At 44.4% G+C, this 22,218-nt stretch overlaps 1 protein-coding gene across 6 annotated transcripts in view; it reads left to right on the top strand.

Annotated features, from left to right (window-relative positions):
• Window positions 1-22,218, top strand: part of LOC138195275 (transcription factor COE3) — a 67,193-nt gene that overhangs the window by 40,671 nt on the left and 4,304 nt on the right. For 2 of the 6 annotated variants that reach the window (XM_069144556.1, XM_069144553.1), the window contains exons 8-11: window positions 1,929-2,046; window positions 7,005-7,135; window positions 7,314-7,440; window positions 18,287-18,375. In XM_069144556.1, the coding sequence (XP_069000657.1) occupies window positions 1,929-2,046; window positions 7,005-7,135; window positions 7,314-7,440; window positions 18,287-18,375 (465 nt within the window). Of the gene's footprint in view, window positions 1-1,928; window positions 2,071-7,001; window positions 7,136-7,313; window positions 7,441-18,286; window positions 18,376-22,218 lie in introns of all 6 variants that reach the window. The other 4 variants (XM_069144555.1, XM_069144552.1, XM_069144554.1 and 1 more) reach the window with 2 other exon arrangements.

Genomic DNA, 22,218 nt, shown 5'->3' with positions numbered 1-22,218 from the left:
GGAAAGACCGAGCGAGGGATTTTGTGTCCTGTGCGCTCTGGACAGAATATTTATTAGGGAATACCATCTGACACAAATAAGGATATAGGATTTAAGAGTGCCATCAATTGTGTTCCTGACAGCTTTCTGAGCCTCAGCGCAGAGGGGAGGACGATCCAACCACATGTAACAACAGTGTTAACTCAGGATCTGTCTGGCAGCGGAAACGCATACCTTCTTGCACACACATATGCGCAAGAAATGCATACAGACGCGCACGCGCGCACGCGCACACGCACACACACACGCTCGGAGCGCATATGTTTGCTTTCTCTATATCCATCTCTCATTCTTACCCACATATGCATACACTTAATGTCACACATATGCAGCTCTCTATATAGCCAATGAAAACCATCTTAAGCCATCTGAAAGCCATCATTATTGCAGGCTGACAAAATTTACACTGAAAGGACACGACCGTTGAGCACTTTTACTGTTTCTTTAACCCTCTCACATCTAATGTGTCAAGTAGTTGAGCCTCGAAATTATTGACCCCCTGCTGATCCATTTATCCCACCCTCCATCCATCCTACCGAGACATGTTCACCGCGGACAGCCCACTAGGTCAAGGTGAGACAGTGAGACTTTAGTGTGATTTGTCCTATCAGGGTAACGACAAACTGCAGGAGGGCGTCCGTCACTGGCAGCACTGCATTGTGATAGACACATGAGCCGGCATCCTCCAGGAGGAAAACCAGACATGAAACAGACAAGACAGGGTGTCCCCTCCTGATGTCACCACCATCAGACCTCCCCTGCCTCCTCAAATCTTCCCTCAGGGTGAATGTGGACTGATTCATGACAGCCACCAAGGACTCTCACCTCTCAGTTCTGTGTGTCAAAAGGAATGCAAGAACTAAGTTTGAGCATCACTCTTTTTGTTAAACTAGTTTGTTTCTAAAACAGGAAGATTTATTTTTTTTTTTTTTGTATTATTGTTCTCGATTATCATGCATTATCTTTAGTCCAACGGTTAGTATGCCACTTCCCCCAAATAGATTTCCCAGATGCTCCACCATAGGTGTTTCTCTGGCCAAAGTTGTGTATTCTGCATGCCTTACTCTCTACTTATTACCCCCCAAAACCAGCTGGAGGCCAGAAAGGGCCCAATCCATCATCCTCAGCTTGGCCCAGCTCTGAACCTGCTCACAAGAATGGAGCTCTTTCACTTCCCCTTCTTTCCCCCTCGTACCCCCCACCCTTTCCAAACCGACCAAAAAAAGCGCCCCCCCTAAATTCCACTGCTGCACCGAGGTCACTTACCGGCGAAGCAAACCTGAGAGGGGCTCTCTGTTTCCGGCTCAGAAACACTTTGGCCATTCACATACCGCTCACTGTTTGGAATGCGGTAGCCAAAAAACAACAACAAAAATAAGCATTATGAAATATGGAGTGTGGCTTGGAATTTGATCCTAGTAAAATGTTTGTTGAGTGATGGGATGGAGTACGGTTCAGTTGCTAATGACTGCAGTAATATTTTAAAAGGGAGGCCTCCCGTCCTCAAATAGATGGACAAGCTGATCAATAATTCTGAGCTTCGGCTATGATGACAGTTGGCAGAGTGGGTAAACGGAAATGGTATTTTAGTGATTGAAAAGTCAATTAGCTGTACACAAATGCGAGACACTAAAAAGCAAAAACACAATGGCTGAGAAGAGAGGTAACTGTAATGTGATATGTTCAAAGAGAACAACCACTTCAAGAGGTCTGACAATAGTAATCAATACCACAGAGGAATGTACCTGGACAGGACAACATTTTTATGGTATTATTGTATCCCCTCTGAACCAGAAGTTCTCTCTAAAACTAGACTAAACTATTTGTCACTCTTCATTTATGTCTTGAAACTTGCTAGATGTAATGTTTTCCTTTTACTCCTCTTGCAGGTTGTCGTATCGACGACTGTCAATGTGGACGGCCATGTCTTGGCTGTCTCTGACAACATGTTCGTACACAACAATTCCAAGCATGGGCGAAGGGCTCGCAGACTCGACCCTTCAGAAGGTACGCCTCCTTATCTGGAGAATGGTAGGCACATTTTTACATCTTATAATTTGCTCTGCTTTTTTTTTTTTTTTTTTTTTTTTTTTTTTCTCTTTTCAGACATCCTCACACTTTTTTCAGAGCACACATCTCCAGTAGTTGCTTCTAGTCCCTTAGAATCTTTTGTTCCTCCATCACTTTCATTTTTTTACTTTTTACTTACATTTTTTTTTTTTTTGCGTCCGTCAGACCTGCTGTTTTCTCTCGACTGGAAATAGTATGCATCACTCCATGTGTTTATTATTTCAGAATCACTGAGGATGTTGATGATACTCCGGCTAATTCATGATTTAAAAATGTTATACTACTTCCAGTCTCCTAATGCACCTACATTTGTCCTAAAAGCGTACGTGAAACATGATCAAATTGCTGAAGAATTTGGCTGTGAGGTCAATTTCCTGCCATTGGGTTCTGCAGATTTAGCTGTGAGAGAGCTGAAACAGGGGGAGGAAGGAGAAAGACAGAAAGAAGGGGGGGGGGGGGGGGGGGTGAGGGACGGGTGGGTTGATGGTGTGAGTGTGTGCGTATGTGTGTGTGTGTGTGTGTGTGTGTGTGTGTGTGTGTGTGTGTGTGTGTGTGTGTGTGTGTGAGGGGGTTGGGGGGTTGGGGGGCTATGAGAAAAACAGAACTTACTGTTTTTCTTCCAACTGATTCCATATGATAGACTGATTGCCTTCTCAGCCAAAAGAGAGAAAAGAAGGACCACCAAACCATGGGAAATCCAAAAAGTAAAATGCACTGAACATAACCTTCTGACCCTTTTGGCCTCCACTTGCAAATGGGAGCACACACACACAGCTGAAAGATTGTAAGGAAGAAAAAAAAAAGAACTGACTTAGGCCAATTGTGCAAATTGCTTATCTTCAGATTTCAAGACCCAATTATGGCTGGAGAAACAGTTTATATACACCACTGACTAAAACAAGCTTCTCTGCACATTAATGGGCATTAATGGTTCTATCACCAAAAGCAAATGTAATGTTTAATACAACAACTACTAATACAAAAAAAAAAAAAAAAGACTAGACAATTAATATATCTCAGTGCTCTCCAGTCCTAGTGGGGGAAAAGCTAATCTATTTGTTTTTGTCTTTATTAATGACTCCTCTACTGGAGAACAAAATCAAATAATTAAAGTCCTGCCCGGAGCACCAAAGTCATTATGTTCGCTGACGTTCTGTTTGTGTGTTTCACGTTTATGACACGATAGGTGTGGATCGCCTAGCAACCAGTTTCTTAATGAGGAGAGCAATTAAAGAGGTTGAGCCCTCGCCTCCATGTTCCCCCGCTCCCGTGGGACCCCCTGTGTTTTGTGTGCGTGTGGATGTGTCTTATGTATGTCTGTGTGTGTGTGTGTGTGCTTGTGTTCTTTACAGGTTACCCCAACCCATCCTTTTTTTTTATTCTTCTCTTCACCACACTCTTCAAAGCAGCAGAGTGACGCCCCGTAAAGCAAGAAAAGAAGCTATTGTCAACCGCCCAGTTGAACATGTCTTTGTCTAATAACTTTAATACACCTTCCCTCTGCTTAACCGTGCACCAGTTGAGAGCTGGGTTTTTTTTTTTTTTTTTTTTTTTTTTTCTCCCTCCAAGGCTCAGCTCCATAACAAACTAATTTAACATGCATCAACAGCGATCGCTCACTTTGTTTGAGTCACCTTTAACAAACAAGAGAGGGATGTGACACATGAGAAAAGGAGACCGGGTCATAAAATGTAATTCCAGCCATGTCCTCCATAGTGCTTTGACAACTAGCAGGCAGACAGACAGCGTGCTTTAAATTAGCAACACATTCTTCCTCGGGAGTTCACTGGGCGAGAAGCCTCAGATATGTGGCTGGCTGGCTGGCTGGCTGGCTGGCTGGCTGACTGACTGACTGACAGACTGTGTGGCTGAAAACAGAGAGGCTCAAGGCTCACACTACACTTGCACTGCCTGCCTCGCATTGATCAAGAAGTGCTGCCCCCTATTGGCCCAGAGAGGGCACAGCCTGTGGCTGACAGACAGAAACCCACCATGTGACATTTTTTGTTCACTTGTGTGTACTGTCACACAACAAGCATATTATGCATTCAGACACGAACGTGCTTTGTGGCTGCCTGTCACTCAAACATGTATAGATTCAAGCTCAAAGGTGCATAAACATGCTCACAAATAGCTGAGTCTTTCACACACAGCATCACCCCCACTGCGCGCACACACAGACACACACGAACAGCATAACACCGACACACATAGAATCGGTCTCTCTCTCTCTCTCACACACACACACACACACACACACACACACACACACACACACACACACTCGCTCACTGACACGCACACACGTTCCTTAGCTCAGTTCCACCATTATAGAGCCCCAGACAATATAGGAGACTCAGCATAGAGCCTGCAGCGCCTGGCTCATTTGCATGCCAAGTGGCTGTAATGCTGTTAGGGTTTATGCAATAAAGACAAGTGAATCCAGACTGCTGGGCCTAAGAGGAAGAAAGAGAAGGAGAAAAGAAGGGGGGAAAGGGAGAGGAGGAAAGGAGAAAGAGAAGGAGAGAGTATGAGCGAGAGAGGCTGAGAGTGAGTGAGAGAGAGAAAGAGAGCGAGGGAGAGTCAAAGGGAACAGATGGCCCAGGGAGAGGTAAAAGGTATAATCCCATCAGCTGCACTATCAACCGACCATCTGGACATCCCACAGCACAATTACAACACATTTCAGCAGGCAGAACAAAGGACGGCTTCACGGGGCCACATCAGACCTGTTTGAGTGTCACAATACTAGAGCTAGGACCTCCTCTGCTCAGATCTCGGATCAGTTTTGACGTCCTCTACGGCTAACCCCAACCAGACTGGGAAAAGATTAGAACAGATCACAGATCAGCAGCCTGCGGTCATTTCACGGCAAAGAAGATCTTGAAGTAAATTCAAGCACACCAACAAAATAAACAGGGTAACAATTGAGCATGAAAAACAACGCCCAAAACAAAACAAGCCATAACATATGAATTGAAATCAAGTTTATTTCCTCCGCTGCAGCTCAAAGTTTGCAAAGATTTAGCGATGCAACACTCAGGCCGGCAGGCCGGCTCTTTGCATCCTCATCCGTCCACTCCTCATGATGCCTATCATCTGCTGAGGGGGCATTGTGCGTGTCTGTCATCAGATCGCCTGCGCTGACTGTGTAATCCACTTCGCCACGGTCCCCATTCAGCACATGCTCCCCTCTCTGTCTGTGCATTGAGACATATGCAAATTTTTAGGCAGAAGGGTGGACGGCTTAGGGCCCCGGTCGCTGCCTCTCCATGGGTCCTTCTGTGTGTGGGAGGGGGCACTGGGATTTCCGAGGTGGTGCGTCTGTGTTTGTTTGTGTGTACGTGTGTGTGTGTGTGTGTGTGTGTGTGTGTGTGTGTGTGTGTGTGTGAGTGTGCGCGCGCGCGTGCTGGCGTGCGTGCGTGCGCGCGTGATTGTGTATGCCTGTCGTAGGTTTCAGGCTGCAGCTGCCCCCCAACAGTTACCGTCACCATCAGGCCCTCTTCTTGCCTCCTCCTCCTTCCTGCCCCCCCTCTCTCTCATCCCCAAAGTCAATTTGTTTACAGTAATTTTGAAGGGTGAATTATTTGCTGTAATCGTCCGCACTGATGAAGGTCAGGCCCTTAGAGGGGGCCCAGCATGCCCATAGAGGGTTGGTCCTCTTTCAGACGCTCTGCTTCGCAATTAAGGAAAGCAAATGTCACTCCTCCAGGCCTCACAAATGAAAATCTGTACGAGGTGATTAGCATGAAGTCAACAGCGCCTGTTAAAGTCAGATTCCCTGTAGTACCAATGTGTGTGTGTGCACTTTATGGGCAGGGAGAGAGAGCAAACATGACCTGAACAGACCCAACAGCAAGGCAAACAAAGGGAGATGTCTTGTCTGAGGTGATCCATACAACAATGGCTGACTGTGATTTACTTACTGGATGGAAAGGATAATAGAGGTTTAGAAGTGAGCTTGTAAAAAAAAAAAAAAAAAAAGGAACTTGCTGAAATAAGTTGCTCGCATTTTTAGGAGTAGGAAAAACATGCACAATTCATAGTCTATTAAAAGATATTGATGGAAATAGATTAAAGTTGATATTGCTATTTTATGGCTAGCTGTCATGCTATTTCTGTTGTAAACACGGTGTTGTGCTGAACACCATATTAAGGTAATGCATCAAATGACAGTGAATGTGAGGCACCAGATCACTCAAATTAGATTATAATAACAACCCAGACTGTTGATGAATGGCAGAGCTACATAGCAGAAGTCATGCCAGATGAAAAGCATTGTAATAAACAATATGAAATGGATTGAATCGATCACAAAAAGAAAGGAAAAAAAAAAAAGATCTCAGTCTGAATAATTCATGAGTGCTTTTCGCGTTATGAAACCTGAAACTCTACTGCACTGTACTGCACATGCAAAACAAAGGTAATGAAATAACATGAAGCAGCAAAGCTTTAGCTTGTCATTTCCACTTTAACAGGCTTTATTCTTGACTCATTTAAGATGTGTTCAACTTTGAAATTTTACTGTACATGCGGGTGCATGCTTAATCAATTCTGATAGCTACATTTGCCCTGACACATAATTTGCTCCATCAAATCATTTTCCTGGTGAGCCTGGCGTTTAGCCTTTGTGAAGTGGACCATTTGAAGGGTCTGCTTAACTACACCACTCCAGTGCGCTGATAAATGATTTTGATTCTCACGCCTTAAAGGACAAATCCATCATTTTTTTTTTTTTTTCCGGGGGGCAATTTCCATGATATGTCTTTGTGAGAGAGACATGGAGGGCTGAACGTAGAGGTGATGCAGTAATGTGTCTGAGTGGGAACAGACATGCGCCCGAGTGTTGAAGACTAGGTGCTGAATTTGCTCTTCTCTTTGTCCTGGATAAGCAGCCACCCCATGCATCAAGGCAATCAGCCCTAGCGAGGGATGGACCACTGGAGGAGCCACTGTCATCATCATAGGGGACAACTTCTTTGATGGCCTACAAGTTGTGTTCGGCACCATGCTCGTATGGAGTGAGGTATGATGTCAAGTTTCAGATTTCAGTCAAAAGTTTACGTTTTGTAGCTTTTTGGAAAATGTATTTTGAAGTATTTTAAGACTAAGACAAACCCTCTTGCCAGCACTGATAACATACATGCTCTGTAGTTGTTATTGCCGGTGACTCATTGTTTCTTTTCTTTTTCTCTGTAAACCAGCTCATAACTCCCCACGCCATCCGCGTCCAGACTCCACCTCGGCACATTCCCGGTGTTGTGGAAGTCACGCTGTCCTACAAGTCCAAGCAGTTCTGCAAAGGTGCCCCTGGGAGATTTGTCTATACTGGTGAGTCTAAATCTTCTCTTCCCCTCTCTCTCTTTTTTCTCCAGGCTTCTCCTGTACCCCCCCTTTTTCCTCCCTCTCTCTGGACGGACCCCTCAGCCCCGAGTCCATGCACTAATAATGAAGTAACCAGGGCCCTGCTGGCTGAATGTTAAATGTGTGAGATTTGCAGCGCCAGTGAAAAGTTGTTTCGTGGAGGGGCTCCTACAAGTGCAACTTGATCCCCCTCTGACATGCCATCATACGAGGGCGTTGCCAAGCTCTGTTAAACTAAAGTCGACAGGATAACTCATTCTGACAATTCTCTTTATCTGACCTTTAGCAAGATGGATAATGTTTTCTGGTAATTTGCAGATTTTGTAAGCCAAAATGTGGTTTAATTTTTTTAAGAATCAGATTAGAAAAGCAATATCTAGGTTAAGTGCAGGAGTGTGACTGAAGTTATTCTCGTGTGTTCAGCACGAATTCAGAGGAGGGAAAGTGTGCGAGGAGATGAGAGAGATGTGTATGTGGCAGAGAAAGAGTGTGTGTGTGTGCACGCGTGTGTGCGCGCGCGCGCGTGTGTGTGTGTGTGTGTGTGTGTGTGTGTGTGCGACACTCTTAAGTAAAGGATCTGATTATCTTGGCTAACAGAAGGAAGTGGTGGTCTTATCTGTCATCATTGGTGAGGAGACAGAGGTTGCGAGGGTCAGAGCCTGTCTGACCTGGAAGCCTCTGTCTGTTCCAACTCTGATGGGCAGAATGAAACAGGGGCACGTTTAGAGCACTCTCACTTCCCCCAGCACTCCCAGGCCTCCAGCACAGCCCTGGCCTTGCAGTGCTCAAGGCCAGGACTGTGCAGGAGACACCCCCCACCCCCTCCACACCCCCTCCTAAAATCTCCATCCAGACCCCTCCATCCTGGGGCAGCTGTTTCTCATCAAGTCCCCCCACTCTCACTCCCCAGACCTCCACCACCACCACTACCACCCCCAGCCATCCGTCCCCGTCTCCTCCAACCGTGCAGTCTGGCCCAGCTCTCCTGCATTTAACCTCCCTAGCAGGAGCGGAGCAGAGGCCAACAAGGCACCGGGATAATGAAACAGGAGTGTAGTGTGTAAGTGTATGTGTGTCTGTTTGTGCGAGAGTAAGTGAGGGGGAGAAAGTGAGTGTGTGTGTGTGTGTGTGTGTGTGTGTGTGTGTGTGTGTGTGTGTGTGTGTGTGTGTACATGTGTTACTGCACAGCCCTGAGAAGGTGTATAAGTTAAGACATTAATGGCTTCTATAGCACCCTAGTGAAAGTGCCAGGTCCCTTAAGAACAGACCCCATTAGTCACAGAGGCTAAGCGGATTGGGATGATTACCATCAGGTTTTACTGGGGAAACGTGTCCCCTTCTCTCTATCTTTGTTGATTCCCCCCCCCCCCCCCCCCCCATTCTTCCTCTCTGTCTTCCCTGGGTTCCTACTCACTTCCAGTTAGTATAAAGATACAATTACCCCTGGAGGCAACGGTGGTACAATTGATTAGTGCGGCGAATTAAAAGAGAAAGTCACCAATAGACAGGTCCAGCTCCTCTGCTCTGCTATTCCCCATGTGCCTCACCTTGATTGTACAAGGGTTGACGCTTGAGAGAATGAAACCAGTAAAGAGAGCAGAATGCATAACGCCAGAATGAGGTATCGCTGATTCCATATGTACAGTAATTGCGAGGTGAAAGAGTGTTACTCCTCTCAGACATTAAAATGAGAATTGCATCGAGTGCGGGAGGGTGGATCATGTATTTAAGAATGAAACAGCTCATTTCCAACCTTGGAGCGCTTGAACAAATGGCACAACATGAGCAAATAGATTTGAAATGACCTGGAGTTACAACAGCACATTAGATGGGCTGCAAAGGGCATGTAGTGACACATTACTGTCTGAAAGGCACAGAATGTTCCGGTGTCATATTGGAGAGCACCATGTGCATATCAAAGGTCTACTTATCAAAGCATATGGCTTCAAGCGTGACTTGAGAGCACGACTTGAGAGGAGTGCCTTTTCAGACTATTTTTTTTTCATGTTGACTCTTCTTGCACCGCCACCCTAATTGTGGAGATTTAACTCGCTCAATTTAAGAAATTATCACAAATTACCAAAGAGTCAACACAGAGGAGACTGCAGTCAATTCGAACAGCAGAGGGGCACGTCCTTACTCGGGTTAGCACTCTGGAACGACTCCAAAACTCACAATCCATTCTCAGAAAGAGAGCACCCTGTAGTGTATGTCAAATAGTCCTGTTGGCATTGACTGTCGAATGTTTAAAACACTAATGAGACAAACAGACATACCTTATAAAACTTCACTCAGCTATAGTTTACTGACTGCTCAAAGAGCTTATATCTGTTTATTTAATTGGTGCATTTTTTATAGGAATGACAAGTTGCCTATTTTTTTTTTTATTATTATTTTACAGTCCATACCTTTTACCTTCTAACAGAGTGTTGTCCCTTGGAGCTTGCTAGCCTGTCCTCTGTCTAATCCATGTATTGGTTATCCATTGGTCAGGACAGGACTCTTACAATCAACTGTCAGCAAGGTTGTAGAAAATCAAAAGGAGAAAGTCCTGGCTGTACCTGAGTCAATACTTTATTATACTTTGCACTTTATTACGCAATAAAAACAGCACAGGCCGGCTTGATCGAATATTTTAAAACAAAAAGGTCTCAATTTTCAGCCTCATTTGCGGCGTCGTAACCTTTTTACTGCACAGTTACAGAACTCTATGAAAGAGTAAATCATAAATAAAAAACTTGATCGTACAATTTATCCAATTTAAGCTCCTAATTGCATCAGAGCTTTTGGTTTTCTATCTTAGCCAAGTTTCCACGAGAGCTCCCCTCCGGGGGCAACGATGCAGGCCCTTGATAATATGGTCCTGCAAGCAGTCCTAACACACTCAGCCACTATTTATCCTAATCAGTGACATCCACATAACCAGGATTGCTTAAAATGAACCCCTTCCGCGCCCCAGAAAACGCACATTTACCGGGACCCCCATTTGTCATGGGTAAATTGAGGGTCAGTAAACTTCGCCTGTATCCTCCAGTGGGGATCCAGGACATGCATCATAACGTTAGGAGAGAATGATTGGCGAAGGCGAGCTGTCACACATTTGTCAGGGGGAAGGGAACATTATTTGCTAATTTCCCAAGCTGGGCACTGACAGGGTGCTTCGTCTTCAGACCTTTGGTGACCAGCATGGCTTCTCAGCTATTAGTACAAGTCAAGTGTTTTTTCTTTTTTTTTTTTTCTTCACTGTAAAGCGGCAGTAATAAGAGCCATTCGTTCGACCTCACAAGACTGCAGCACACTGGGTGAAGGATTTTGGATGAAGCAGATGCCCCATACAGAGAGCTGCTCTTGCCAGGCCTTAGTTGTGGCCAGACAGCCTTGAGGGCTGATGGATCACAAACTTTCCTCGTCAAGGTGACGCTATCGACTCCACTGCACCAAAATCTGACAAAATGGGTATGAGGCAGTCATTCATCAACATAAGGACAAAGGGGTCATGTGTGCTTCACTCAATACTGGTGGAGATCAAGAAATGTCAACCCTGCAAGGGACGGAAAAGGAAGATGTTGATGCAGAAGTGAGGTTTCTTTATAGATTTACTTTAATTTACTTTTATGTATGTCAAAAAAAAAACTTACTTTCTGTCTTAATATGCATGTACAATGGAAGTCCAAACTGAGCTGGCAACCTTTTGTGCGCGGCGAATCAGAGATATAAATAGTGATATGCAGTTCTCAAATCCAAAATTAAACTCACTTCCTGTTCCACTCTTAGAAAGAGGAACAACATGTTATGCAGCCTTGGACCCTCCTCTCCCATAAAAATTAAAACAAACAAACATAGACGTCTTTATCGGAGCACATCAGATCGGGTCCCGTGCTGTCCGGCTTTGTGAGTCGGGCCTATCCTTACGTCTCCTCTCCGCCCTGCCCTTACTTTGAAGTCCCAGACTTACAAGCTGATTAGATGGAGAGCTTCCTTTTCATTTCCTGTCCTGCAGGGTTGGGTTTGGTACTCTGTTGGTTGCTGGTCAGTGACGGGGTGTGGCCTGCAGCCAAGATATGCTATAATCAAAGACATTCAGGGAGGTATGTAAACAGATCAGCTTTTGAGGAGGACTTACAAATACACAGCATTTACCTCAGATGAAGGCTGTATGTTCACAGTGTATACTACATAGCATTTTATTCCTATATCCTTAAAAAAAATCCACCCCGTAGTATGAAGCAATACAATGAGAGAGGATGACATAGGCATTTATAAATGTCATCGCCACAGTCAAGTGGGTTGTAACCAGTTGGCACAACAGTTTTAGCATGTGTCAAAGCATGTTATCCACCAGGCACATCCCCATACCTGCCTGTCTCATTACAACTCTGGTATTTAGCACTAGCTCCACAGGAGTAGCGCAGACACTCGTTGCCAAGTTAGATGGGCCTGGTTTGAAGGCCTTGTGAGCCTGTGTGGAGCGCGACAAGGTTCCACGGAGGAAGGACCTTGTGTCCAATTAGAGGGCTGACGTGACACGTGCTCACACTCCCCCACTGTCAGGCAGCTTGTCAGGTAGGCTTTGAGAAGCACACTGTGGCATTATTCCACAGCGTGTTATCAGCAAGTGACCTGTGAAATCCAGCTCCAGGAAATTGATTGAAATAAGTACTTGCAGTTGAGCATGTATTTTCCCCATTACGTCTCTCTGTGAAATGTATTGTGGTTATCTTTCAAAAGAAAAATGAAAAGCATGGGTGTGTGTGTTTTTTTTTCCTTCCCAGTAAGGATGGTATTCATTGATTTAATTTTAATTGGACCCACTTTTTGTCCCACAGTATCGTTAGAGGTCTGTTTTGTAATGGCTCTTAAAATGGATTGTCCTCACTAAGTCACAGCATCAGTCCTCTGCCACAGGAAATATAGACAGAGGAGGCAGGGAAGGGGGGGCTCTTGATAGACGAGGATCTTTCCCCTCCTCCTTCTCCTCTTTTCTCTACCTCCTTTTCTTGCCCCATTTTCAGTATGATCCACACCCAACGGGCTTTAAAAGAACTCCAGTCCCCCACCCCCTCCGCTGCCGCATTTTGATTGAAATTCATCGGCAAGTTTATTGAGAAATGAATGAGGGAGGCAGCACGGTATTGACTTTGAGAGGAAAACACAACTCATCTTGAATGAGGGGGAAAATGCGGCCGTAATTTAGCCGTCATCGATCTGTGCCCCGTCCATGTATTGATCTTCATTTTACAATATTAATTTGCGCTTGCAATCAGCTGTGAAGGGAACCCATTTGATTTCTGTTGGCCGGTAATGTGTGAAAGTCCGCTGACGTCCTTAGAGAAGTGGCACACATACTTTAGATGTCATCTAAAAGGATTGAACAGGTGTCTTTGTCCCTTTCTAATAATACAACCGATATGAAGGGAGTATGAAATTATGGATGTGCAATCTGTAACATTGCTCCCTTTTAACCGCGTTAATTACATTTGATCTGTTACAGGAGCAATATCTGCAGGAGACTGTAACTGTCTAGGTTTTTTTTTTTTCATCTGTATTGGCTCAAAGTTCATGAAATTTCAATGAACATTGATCTGTCTCCATTGATTTATCTTAACTGCAGATCTTTGAAATTTTAATCTCCTGTTCATCTTGAGACTGCTGGAGATGGAATCACTGAGTGATAACTGGCTGCAGTGGATGGAGATGATATGGTCAGTGTTAAAACAGACGAGGTTTGCTTTGCGTGCGTTTGCTGTGAAAAAAAATCTGTTTGGTTTGGTTTTTTTGTGTTTTTTTTAAAGATGGTCTCTACATGCATGTGTGTTTTCTATTCTCTCAACACAGGAACATGTCTATACTGAGGAGAATCAGCAGCATCACTTCTGAGTATGCTGCCTTACTTTTATGCACGATATTCAGTTTGAACTCCTTACAGTGACATAGAGAGGATAGTCACTCCCTCTATGTCTGCAGTCGACTCTGCTGAGTATCGGCGAGGGGTCAAGTTGGTGCTGTTGTGAAGTGCATCCATCTAACAGACTGAAGGTGCCTAGAAGGCTTCAGTTTGACTGTTTGACAAGTCACAAATGCAATAACACTAGAATGAACTTCTGCCTGTGCTGTTTATCTGTCTCCCCCTTTCCAACTCCCACTCCACCTCTAATTTGTGTTAAGGGGAAAGAAAAAAATAACTGCTCAATGGTGTAGGAGGAGTGGAGATAAGCTCGAAGCAGTTAAGTATAATTAGCGAAAGTAATAGCTGGCAAATGGCAACAAGGCTAGGTTTTTATCTCCTGGAAAGATAGAGTTATCGTAATAAGCTGTAATGGCTGGCAGGAATGCTAGTACTCTGTGCAAGCTTCCATTCAGGCTCGTAGACTTAACAAGGAACAATTTCCCTTAAATTTACTGCTTTGCTCAAACATTTCCCTATGTTTATACCCCGATACTGTAAGTCAATACACGTGTTCAATCCACTTTCATATAGACCAAGGGCACACAGTGGTGTATTGCCATGTAAGCACTTCTGGCTGCCAGCGTCGGCCATGTTACGCTGTTCCTGTAGAGCGGTTACTCATGTCCTATTTCTAGAGAACATGGAGAAGGAGCAGCAGACCACACTCAGATGCCATGTACAAGCCATCCACTCTACATTTTAAGTGAAGTGGCTAGACTGATGCTGCTAAAGGAGGTCTCAAAGAAAAATGTGTTAGTGGCATGAAAGGGGGGCGGCAGATTAAGGCGGCAGATCAAAACAAGATTGGGAAGTGCACATTCCGGGATGAGGAATTCCACTGAAGGCCTGCCACGGATGACCGTGCGCATGCGTGATATTCAAAATTGGAAATGATATGGTCACAGCTGCACACCGAGTCATGCATTCCATTTCTTCATATTCTGAAACACGATCATTCCCTCTCTGGAGAGAGAAAATTACTGAAATATTCATAAAAATGTTCTTCCAAACCTTCACGAAGCAGAGGCACACTCCTTAGCGGGTCTGTTCTTTTGTCACTTATCATGTTAATTTTACTCACATATGGCAATAATTCTTTCAGTTATCAGCTGTTTAATTTGAAACATCTTTGCTGTCATTTTGTTGTCTCATTACATTTGCAAAATTTAAATCATCTCGTAAATTAAAAAGCGGACCATCGCCGCAGCGGCAAGGAAAAAGATATAAGCGATATAATTGAACAAAACACGCAACCTGTCTGAATCTGAAGCGAAAATGAGAGAAAATGAAAATTCTATTAGTCCATAATGTTCCCTCTGCCCCCCTCGCATGTGCTCTTCATCTCTCCTGCAAAGTATTCAAATGCAAGCCCTGCCTTACCTCCCCGTGTCTCTTTTTCTCTAATTATCCATGAGGTCAGTAAGCAAAATGGGGAAGAAGCCAGGAGATCAATACAAATTATCCCTGAGCAAACCAGTGCTGACAGTTTGAATTGCAGCATATGTTTACCCAAAATCAGGCAATTTATCTTAATATCAGGCGAGTAATGCAGCAGGGGTGAGAGGTCACACAATCTCTCCACCTCATAATTACCCGCCTCTAAAACAGGAAAGTGGTATTGATTGGCCGCGGGCCGGGAAGCGGGCGTGACTGGAGCGTGCCAGCGACTCAACCCCCCCCACATACGCCCTCCCCTATCATACCTCCCCCAGTCCCCCCCACCCCCACCCCCTCCTTCCTTGGTCCCTCCTCCCCTCGGCTAGACTCCCCACCCAGTTCAGGATTTATGGGATGTGTGTGGAGGGTTTCATGTTTCCTCGCAGCGATCGAGAAGCCTTACAGGAGGGGTAAAGAGGGAGCGTAGGGGGGCGAGGGGGGATGCCCCCAGTCCCCCAACCCACCACCCTCTGTTTCACCATATTGTGTTGGAAGGACAAGGAGGACCAAACAAATTTCGGCACGCATGGAGTCATGCAAGGGCATCGCAAAGCTCGATGCGCTCTTTAGAAGAGAGTAAAGTTTACGACAGAGTGTGAAGTTGGAACATAATGATGTGTCAAGGATTAAAAAGAAAAGACACAGGGTGAAGAGGTTGGGGGCAAAAGAGGGGAAAGGCCGCTGTCAATGTGTGTGGCGTTGGAAAAAAAGTAAGAGGAGTAGTCCCAATGATTCTTGTAAAAGCTCAGCAGATGAAAGAAAATCTTTGCGCGGAAGAAAAAATGCGCGGAGCAATGCACCGACTACACACGTAACACATTTACTGTCGAGATTGAATATAAGTGCTCAGTATATATCATCAGCAGCTCTTACAGGATTATTGACATTGTCTGTGTCTGTCTGCACCAGTGTACATGCTATGACTACAAAACTGTCAACTCATCAACTGACAGCACCGTTTAGCGCTAATGCAAGTCTCCATCAGCTGTCAAAAGCATTTGCATGAAATCAATAGCAGATGGCGGTGTGTGTCACCAATTTCATTACGCCGGGGTTGTTACAAAGATCATCTCCATGATAGATGAGATGGCGACATGTCGACATGTGGAGATCATGCCTGCCGCTCGAGCCGCAAGTGCAGAGCAGCGGGACATGTTTTCAGCCTCAACTTTAAATATGATTTTTCTTTTGTTTGACACATTTCAATTTCTCTATTTCAAGGCATGTCATGTAAACTGTAAAAACTGTTGATAGTGTGCTTCAAGGATTCAGGATGCCTGACCATCCGAATCACATTTATCGGAATTCTTAGGTGTGCATTTACAGTGGGCGTCATTATAATTAGAAAGGCACATCAAACAGAAGACCTCTCCCAACCTATAGGTCTCGTCCTGTACTGTACGACTCTCCGGCTGTGTTCCCAGCATGCCTGGCGGGTTGTGTAGGCCCCAGCTGAGGCAGAGGACAGGAGAGCGTGATGTATCACCCTGAGAGAGCCCACTGACAGCCTCTGATGATGGATGGCCTGATTATGGAGTGCTTTTTACACATACACAATTTACATCACACTGAGCAGTGGGGTCTGGCAGGGCTGCCGCGCACGTATGCTCTCTCAGCCGGGCACGTGCACTCTCACACACACACACACACACACACACACACACACACACACACACACACACACACACACACACACACCCTCGTGTGTGTGTACACATCTACACATGTATAGGACTGCCAGAGTGCATAGATAAGAAGGGGGGTGGAAATAACAAAAGAAAAGGGGCAAATTCCTTGCTACAGCCTTGTCATGTACGATCAATACGGCAGATCAATCCTTTATTAAGGAGAAGATGGCTTTCCCCCACATTCCGAAGCAGACCTTTGTCGTTCCAGGACACATGATGACATGTCAAATCAGATTTCCTCCAGTGTATGTTGTTGTGGCGTGGGGTTTATTCAGGTGTGTCAGGCCTATAGGGCCGAATACCACTGTATTTGTTGGCCAGATCCTTGCTATCGATTAGCACCCTGCATTGTCCATGCTTGAACACATAATTGCTCCATTTGATCACGGTCGAGCTGGCAATTACTGTATTCAGGTTTTGGCACAAGTGGTGCATGTGTTTGATTGTACGTGCATGTGTTTTTGGGTACATGAGTGGGTACAGGATGTGTGTGTGTGTGTGTGTGTGTGTGTGTGTGTGTGTGTGTGTGTGTGTGTGTGTGTGTGTGTGTGTCCACAGGTTGTGTGCGAGGAGGCTTGTATGTGTATTAAGATGAGAGGGAACAAAACAAAGAATGAGAAACATAAATGTTCGACTCCTTGGCTTGTGCTTCAGTGTGTGTGTGTGTGTGTGTGTGTGTGTGTGTGTGTGTGTGTGTTTTTTTTTGGGGGGTGAGGGGGTGTTCGCTTGCTTTCACATTCTCTGGTGTTCAGCAGGTTCAGCGAGCTGTGCGGTGTTAATGCTGAAATTACATGCTGAGTAATGAGTGATGGGCCAAATTACAGGCTGAACAATGAATAGAGGCAGGCAGCTCTTATTAGTCTCCATAGAAAGCCATTGATTTATGAAGCGCCTTGTTCGGCGGAGTTACTCTCCTGAAAATGATATCTACATTGAGAAGTGATGTTCTCTATTAAGTCGTTCCTTCCCCCTTTACACTGCTCTCCTCCTTCCTTCCCCCTCCTCCCCTGCTCTGCCCTCCCTCCCTCGCCGTGTCCTGCCTATGAGTGTACACATGATTGTTTAGAATCAGGCGGAGCTGTAAGGAAACCTTCAATTACCCATTAGGACTGTCAGACATAAAACGCCCTGCTCTCACCAAAGTCTGGGTTATGATTCATTTACTTTGTGCCTCTGATTCATCGCCCAATATGCCTCATGCCCCAGATTACTATTTGAGGGGTGGGAGAGATTAATGGCTCCATGGGATCTGCTGCCGTATTTCACGGGCCCAGTGTTGCAGTACAGTTGGTGCAGAAGGGTGAAATGACAGCAACTTACACTAGATCAATGTGTGGACAGCCTTTCACAGATTATTAAAGCTCTGTTAGATTAAAAGACCCCTGCTATGTAGTTTGCTGTAGTCAATATTCTCAAGCAGATAAAAAGGGGGAGGGTCCCTCAGAAGGATTCTCAGACTGATGTAGGTCATCATGGCTGTTAATGGAATAGCACTTGGTGGCACAAGTGTCAGAGGGACCTGTGTCATTTTCCATCACTCGCCCCCCCTCCAGAGCCGCTGATGTTTCATAAAACATTGTCTTACCCCTAAGGTTTCCATGAAATTAGGCATTCTGAAATGACTTTTGTACTGTAAACTCTAACAGATTTCTCAATTAGTTTCTCCCCGTCTGTGGCAAAATTAGCCCTGAAATGCTTCTAATTTTCATCTTCTCTTTCCTTCCTTCTTTCTGTCTTTCAGCCCTGAATGAGCCGACCATCGACTATGGTTTCCAGAGGCTGCAGAAGGTCATCCCCAGACACCCCGGCGATCCTGAGAGGTTACCAAAGGTCAATATAGTCTCTCCGTTGCACAGAAAAAACCCAGACCAGCCTGGGTTGTGATGTCTAAATACTCTGAATGTGACAAATAAACAAAACAACATTAGCGCAAAGCACTGTGACCCTAAACTGCTTTACTTCACATGTGTGGCTTAGCCACTAACCAGTGTGGTAATGGTATTGGTCTTGGTGTGTGGAGAGAGGCGCAAACTCTCTGTGTGGTAAAATAGCTCAATCAGGCGTTTTCCTCTCCAGTAGTCTGTGGAGATGGTAATCTGGTCAGAAACGACGTCTGCACCCTCATTACCCCACTCATGTTTTCCTTTCATTTTCTGCAGCTCGATTTGGTTTAATCTTTTGTTTACAGAACCCTGTGCCGTAAACCCCCTAGTCTTACTGCGGCTAATAGACAAAGACTGCATGTCATTACGCTTTGGCTTTCTTATTGTTTTCTTTTGAACCTGAGCGAACGAGTTGAAAGCCACATCAGTTTTAGACACATTGGTGTGGCACATAAATGGGCTGCCATATTGAAAGACTTGAGCATGAAAACTAAGGTGCACATTTTTTTTTTTTTCCTTTTATTAATTCTCCTCCCCTGCAGAAACTCTTTGATTCTTTTATCCTTTTTCTTTCCCTTTGATTCTTTTAGTCTTTCCATTTCCTATTGATAAAATCTATCTGTGTGTTTGCACTAATTGCTACCCTGCCAGTAACCATTTTGATGACTGACGTTCCAGATGTGTCAAGTGTAATAATATGACTGATTAGTACATTCAAAACCCCTCAGCAGGCAGTAAAGTGGAGGCCACCTCAGAGTTTTAATAATACTGTAAAACCTTTAAAGACCTTATCTATTAAATCCCAGCATGCAACACAGCAATATCATTAATGTCCAACGGACAATTTAATAAAGAACAGACTGTGTGGTAGCTATAGACGTTTGACCAAGGCAATGTGGAGAAATGGAACATCACAGCGAGTCCCTGGTTCACTATATGAAGTGTTTCAATTAGACTCAGTCCCTGTGGAGACAGGAAACAACACCTAGACATGAAATGTTGCTCTAATTTCAACTGTAAACGTAGACCAAAAGGTAAAGTACACTTACCTTTAATATCCACATGACTCGCTCTATCTCCACAGGCATCACCGGTCAATCTAGCTTCACTGTTTCTATTTTATAAAGTAGCACAGTGTCTTTGTGAAATCCACATCTCTCGAACAAAGAGAGCAGCAATGTTAAACACAGCTTTATTACAGAGGAACCTCGCTTCTTTCCTTGAATACAAAACGTTGTTGGCTGTGAGACAGATTTTGACACTGAACCCGAGATTAGTTTCCTGGGTGTGCGTATACTTAATATAGCACGGTCTCCCAGCCTTTGCATGAAACAATCACAGAGTGAGATGAAACCCTGCACTTCCAATAAACAACATAAATATTTGATTTGCTCTCTAATGGACCCAAATATGGGGTTCAGGGGGCATGTAAATGATCCCACCAAGTGATTCGTCATTGTTAAGCTTGCCATCTGAGGGTCAGCTCTCGGGGTCAAAAGCACATTCCCAATAAAACAGCCTGCGGCGGGCTGAGGCTGGCATGTACATTTGGAATGAGAACAGAAACAGCATATAGAGAACAGCCATTACAGGGTGCAGGTGAGGTAGGGAGACTCTATAAAAAGAAGATAAAGCTGGAGGACGCACGGTGTGCATTAGCAGAAAGGCAAATCGACACCAAGCCCACTCACCGCCTCTACCCCCCCCCCCCCCTCGCATGACTTCACCCTCCAGTTGATAATATTACTGCGCTATTGATTTCCACCAGCCTTCTCCCTGGGACCAGTAAGACACGTGGTAATTGTAAGGAGACAGAAAGCCAATATGGGAGTGCTCATGGATAGCGAGGGATGCACGCTAATATTGTTGCTACACAGAGAAAAAAAGGGGGGAAGCTGCCTCTGATTGAAGTTTACCTCGTAATTCTAAGACAACATCGCAGATGACAGTCTGACCCTGTGGGAGGAGTGGAGATATAAAAATTCAATGCAAAGTCCAGGGTGAATATGAAAGTAATAAGTGTGAGCAGTCAAGTGATGAGAAAGGAGATTGGTTTGCGGGCATCGCGTTAAGTGAAGAGAGACTTTGGAATTCACCCTCCTTTTTAAGATCTTGTTATAAAACAATTTTCTATTCATAATATAAAAAAGACAATTTATAATACCATTTTGTGCCCTCTGGCAGTAATGGACAAATAGACTGGATATCACATTATATCACACTCAATTTCTCTCTTCTGTAACAAATTAGATTCATTATGAAATTAAAAGTGGAAACTCAATATTGTTTTATTATTAAGCTGATTGCTTTGGATTCTTTTCTTTCCTCCCAAAATGAGCATAAGCCCATTCTTTTCCAATTCTTTGTGTAATCCACAAGGAGAAAATATTACAAATGTGTTCATGTCAAGCAATTACCCATGTATTTAAATGAATCTCTCTTCCTGTGCTCTTTGAAGTACCTTCATCTAATGGCCCTATGCTTCTAAATGCATTCATTACCTCAGGCTAGAGCTAACAGAGTAATTGCCTTACAGTTTTATAATGGCATTAGCACTCCGAGCTACATAACCTAGGCCCTCTTTTATTAACTGTGATAATATAAATACAACATCCGTGTTAATCTAGTGCTTGAAGAGTCACATTCAGGCTGTTTTAGACCACGTCTCCTTATTGTTAGATATTTTTTATAACACATCATTTGTTATGGCTTCCTCTCATTCTTTTTTTTTTTTTCCTCAGCAATAACATAAAACAGCCTCTAAATCTTAGGTGATCTGTCATCGGAGCGGCGCCATTTAAACAGTCGCGGAACAAGAGACCTTTATGCAAAGCATGGCAAACAATAGAAGAAATCTGTCACGCATTTGTCACAGAACAACAGAAATCATTTGAAGCCTTTAATTGTTTCCATTTAACATGGTGTGTTCTGATATGTCTCCATGACAAGAAAGCCAATTACACTTATGCTGGAGCAGTATTGAGATTTACATGGAAATGCCCTCAGAACACTATTCCGTGCTAATCGTATTCACAGCGTGAGCTAATACGCCTGAAAGCGTCTCGTCAGAGGAAAACAAACTTCTTCCTTGATTGGGTGCAGCACTTCTCATCATTCGCCGATATGACTAGGTTGCCACTTAAGCATAGCCCTGCGAGTCAGCTTGGTTAGTTAAGACACCACGCGGTAAACGACAGATTAAGGATGAGAGGCAATATCGTTTTCTCTCCTCCTTTTTCCAAGCTGTCCTTATGTCACTGCTGCAAAGCACCATATGGACAAGGAGGGAGAGGACGTTTTACAGAGAATGAAACATGGCTTGTGAATGCGACAGTCTTAATTGCTTTAATTGTTGTTTAAAATTGAGAGCCATGTAGAAGATCTTGAAATATGATAGAATAGATTATTGGTAATTATTAACTGCAGACAAAAAGAAAGAAAACCACTTTATCTCACTCAGCAAGAGAGAGAGAAATCTGTTCTGCCTGATGAGAACACATCAAGACAGCTGGTCCTCTCATTTAGTCTACCTGCCTCACGACAACCATAATTCTTTATTTGTATGCAAACTAGATGCATGCAACGTTGAGCATACACACCAATTTCAGAGGTAAATGCCCATTCTAAGAGCCACCCATCCGGTAACTTGGGGTGGATTAAGCGATATGTTTCTATAAGAGAGCATGGCATACGCTGGAAGTGGCTTCTACAGTGATTCATCTTGATAAATCAAGGGCTGTGGTAGATATGCTCCTCAGGATGAAAGGGCCCATACACACACTCCGTACAC

This window comes from Embiotoca jacksoni, unplaced genomic scaffold (assembly GCF_022577435.1).
Source record: "Embiotoca jacksoni isolate LCO1_2020_lvr unplaced genomic scaffold, fEmbJac1.0.p SCAF_12, whole genome shotgun sequence".
Lineage (NCBI taxonomy): Eukaryota > Metazoa > Chordata > Actinopteri > Embiotocidae > Embiotoca > Embiotoca jacksoni.
Note: the sequence above shows the minus strand (reverse complement) of the source record. Positions and strands in the feature narration are given on the sequence as shown.